Here is a 4,375-nt window from a genome sequence, read left to right on the forward strand (position 1 = left end):
TGACAAAAAGCATTTCTTGAGAGTTTAAGAGTCTTTTTCTATATGCAGTAAAACAACTTGTCCTCATCAGGTTGTGGGACTTGGGGACGGGCAATGATGCATCTTCGGTCCAAAAATAAGATGATATAAATAAAGCTCAAATGAGCACCCAAGGACTGGCCTGGATAACCGTCCTAGATATGTTCTAACACTGCCTACATCTGCTACTCAGACGGTTGCCTCTAAGAAGCCATGTAATCATCTGTTATTACACCCACCTGCAGCCTGGCATTAATATGAACTCTGGACACCCGCCAGTGTTTACAGTCTTTATTTGGAAAAAAAAAAAGCAGCCATCACAAATTGTGTGAAAGGCCACCATGCATGTTTTTTGTCCAGGTGGTACACACGGTTGGTTAGAATGTTCAGCAACATGCTTTATAAAACAATGCATTTAGTTTTAAAGATGTTAGATGGATTACACACAGCTGCTTCACACTGTCTTAATCGTAATATACATCGTATTCTTCATCACTGAAATCCTCTGGAAAGAAAGGTCACATTAACATAAATTATTATTATTTTTTTTTTTATATACAATTCTTGATTTCATTTGCTGGATTAACAACTCACCAGAACTTTTCACATTCTCTTCCACATGCTCACTGTGTTCTAGAAAAGAACAAAACACAAAAGCTAAGGACTGGAAACAAGGAGACTATATAAGATATGTGGTCAATTATCAAAATGCTATTATAATTGCAGGAGTCAAAAAGTCAGTCATTCAATTTCAAGAGAAGCACCACACGTGTATAAAAATCATTGAATTTTAATGAAAGGACGCATCTTAGACCACTTACTGGTTTCCTCTTTAATTATGGATATGAATAATGTAATGTGAAGCGTTTACCTGTGTTCTGTTGAGAGGCTGTGCAAGAAGAGACACGTGTTACATAACTTTACATAAGTCAGGAATACAACCACTGTATAAAGACTAATCACCTTATATTAATATTGTCTGAGATGATCATAGAAATCAGATAACGCAAAGGAAACATTGTCTTGGTGTCTTTGTTTGCACTATACTGTAATTTAAATGAATTTACTTACTGTCGTCCCCAGAGTCTGAATCTGAATAAACAAAATCACACAGTCAGTTCACATTATCTGTTTTCAAGGGCCAGGCTGCATTGTGAGTGACGGACTGTCGCCCTCGCGCGGTGATGAATGGAATCACACCGAGATACACCTACCTATGGGCGCGTCACTTCCGGTGTTCGCGCCTACGTCAAAGCAAACATTGCGTAAGAAAAGACCCAGAGAATTCGTCACACGTGGCTCAGTACAAGAACACTTTGTTTCCACAAAAAAATGCTAGTTTTTACACATAAAATCATATAACTTTGACATAATGTAATATGAAATTTGATAACTTATTAAAATTACCAAAAAGGTTTTGCACAAAACACCATATAACATTAACACAAAATAAAACAGATCATGTAATATATAGCGTGACATCTTAACGCTGGATGGAAATAAACAGTTTCACTAATTATTTAGAAATTAATTTTCAGACTCTATTTTAAATGTTTTCTACAGAATGTGTATCTTCCTAGAAAATAAAGTCTTTGTCTTTACCTGTAGCATCTGTCAGCGCCTCTCTCTCACCATCTATAGGGTTATTCAGACAAATGAATAACAATTATTATAATAACTGACCAATTATAATGCTAAATGCATATCATTTGCTCTATGCTATACTCTGACTTTATGATTGGTAACAGATATGCGTCATCTTACCATGACTATCTTCCTTCTCAAGCAAGTTTTGCTCTGTAAAAATCAGTTCATGACCACAAATATGAATCAGTCTATCTCTCTATCCATGTTACATATATATCTGTATTATCTATTATGTTTCTTACTGAATGTATATGAAAATAACATTTTAAAAGTCATTCTGTTTACCTGTAGTGTCTGTCACTGCCTTTGTCTCTCCATCTGTTAGGGTTCAGATGATTCAGATCATAACAAAACAAGACTTTTATCACTCATATATGTTGTTCCTGTTTCTGAGTCAAAGCATATTGAGTGTGGGTAAATGGCCCTAAACACAGGTTTTGATTTGCTTCACCTTTACCTTTCACATGAGCAGCCTCATACTCCGACTCATCTGAGGAAAGAGATATGAAATGACGTCAGCTTGTGAGAATCTGAGCGTACAGTTCATGTGCAGAGATACATAAGCATCTGTCCGAGATAAGTCATATCATCAGTGAGCTCCAAAAGCAAAGCAGGCTGGCATGAGAAATAATGACCCACCTGTTTGTGGAGTCGTGCTGTTCTCTTCAAACGCTGAGGTCAGACCAAACAAAGAACAAATGTGAACTTTTTTCCTAAATCTTGGACTGTAATAATATGCAAACCAAGCTGGAAACAGTGTTACCTCTCTCTTCTGGCAATTTAGTCCTTTCGTCACATTGCAGAGATGCTGAAATCACTCCAAACACAAAAATGTACAAGTATAATTTAATTTCTGTCATATTCAGTTTTTATATTACTCCACAAGCAGATAATGTATACGATGCTGGCTATTTGGCTGTCTATTACTAATCGAGGATGAATTAAATGGCTATTAATAACTTGTCTTCATTAAAATGTATGCTAACTAAGCACAGATCATTCCAAAACAAAACAAATGGAAACATGCAATTCTTTAGAGCCATTCAACAACCAAAAAACATAAATAAAATAAAATTATATTAAATTAAAAGTTACAAAAACATGTTATGGGTGTAATGTATTATACTATGTGTATTTTGTTTTAAATTTCCCTGAAAATAAAATGAAATAAAATAAAATACAATTGAATAAATAATAATAGTTTATAAAAAATAAACTGTCAAAACTAACAATAAAAATGCAATATATAATTTTAAAATGTTTAGATTGTTTTTGTACATATTTAAATAAATGTAAATAATTAAATTTACTAAAATAAAATAAAATTCAATTCAATTAAAAGATGCAAAAGCATGTTATGGCTGGGATGTATTATGCTATGTATGTTTTAAATTTCCCTGAAATTAAAACAAGAAAAGAAAAGAAAATTGAATAAATATTAACAGTTAATAATAATAAAAAAAGTAATATTTATGAATAATTTTTAATTTTACAGAGGGCTAATAATATAAACATCATATAACAATATTTATAAAATGTAATAATGTAATTTTATAGTAATTTAAAAATAACAAGTGACAGAAATGTGTGTATATATATTATATATATTTTCCTGTTCAACAAAAATAACATAAATATCATATAATAATAACAATTCAAAACTGGTATGAGAGAGAGAGAGAGAGAGAGAGAGAGAGAGAGAGAGAGAGAGAGAGAGAGAGAGAGAGAGAGAGAGAGAGAGAGAGAGAGAGAACAGATTAAATTACACAGACATCAATACAAATGTGTGATGTTATATTGTAATCTTACCACTGTGGAAACCTGTCGCTGCAACAAAGAGGATTATGGGTACACTAATTCTCATCTTGGATAAAAGAGGTGGATGCCGAACAAATTGAAACAAAGTGCTAAATGTCAGTGTGCGCATTGAATCACACATTTGCCGGCGGGTCTTTTTATATGTTTCCTGGCATCACATGCTGTGGTGGGACAGGCTCGTCTCTGTTTACCTGCCAGCAGCTGGATGGCACATCTCTCCCCACACACAGATGTGCCATTATTTCCACACTCAATGCCTTTCATTGTTGACTTTGTGATCAGACGTCCCTGTATTGTGGTCAGTGGTGACTGGTGTAAGAATGGGATGGATGTTAATTTGTGTTTTCAAAAGTAAAAGGTCATTTCCTCTCCAAATCTGTTTGTGTTTGGCATCTTAGTAATGGAAATGATTGATTGTGCTCACAGATCTGATGTCACCGCAGTTGGCACACGGGTTTGCTGTTGTTTAGTGTGAGTGTAAGAAGCCGTTCACACAGATAACACTTTTTTTCTGTGGAAACGCGCACTAGACGGACATAAAACATGTGACGCTCAAGTTAAAATAAGCTAAACTTACAAAAAAAAAAAAAAGGGTAAAGGTAAAAGCACATTCTGTGTGAATGGCCCCTAACATTTCTTAAGCAAAGTTATTTAGGATTAAATAATTGCTCATTTTGCACCACAGACACTATTATGGAAAAGGGTAACTGTGGGCATGGGCTATTTAAATTCTCTAACACATATAACGTTTCACGCTGAAACTGAGTTGATTTGTTTTAATAGAAAATACAGATTCACTTAAGTAGTGTTTTTAAAGTAAACACTGCAGTGTGAAGTTTTTTTGGTCCTTTGGCACGCACACTGCATGTCTTAACCTGTTTGCACCTGACCA

The 4,375-nt window shown here is 34.3% G+C and overlaps 1 protein-coding gene across 1 annotated transcript; it reads right to left on the bottom strand.

Annotated features, from left to right (window-relative positions):
* Positions 1 to 373: 373 nt before the first annotated feature.
* Positions 374 to 3,633, bottom strand: si:dkey-200l5.4. Its single transcript, XM_042732347.1, has 12 exons — positions 3,475 to 3,633; positions 2,429 to 2,482; positions 2,305 to 2,337; positions 2,123 to 2,155; positions 1,951 to 1,983; positions 1,783 to 1,815; positions 1,621 to 1,653; positions 1,233 to 1,262; positions 1,090 to 1,110; positions 890 to 907; positions 613 to 651; positions 374 to 523 (listed from the first exon to the last, which is right to left on the bottom strand). Exons 1-12 carry the CDS (start codon positions 3,602 to 3,604, stop codon positions 483 to 485), a joined length of 498 nt encoding a protein of 165 aa, XP_042588281.1. The 5' UTR covers positions 3,605 to 3,633; the 3' UTR covers positions 374 to 482.
* Between the last annotated feature and the right edge of the window lie 742 nt (positions 3,634 to 4,375).

This window comes from Cyprinus carpio, chromosome B10 (assembly GCF_018340385.1).
Source record: "Cyprinus carpio isolate SPL01 chromosome B10, ASM1834038v1, whole genome shotgun sequence".
Classification (NCBI taxonomy): Eukaryota; Metazoa; Chordata; class Actinopteri; order Cypriniformes; family Cyprinidae; genus Cyprinus; species Cyprinus carpio.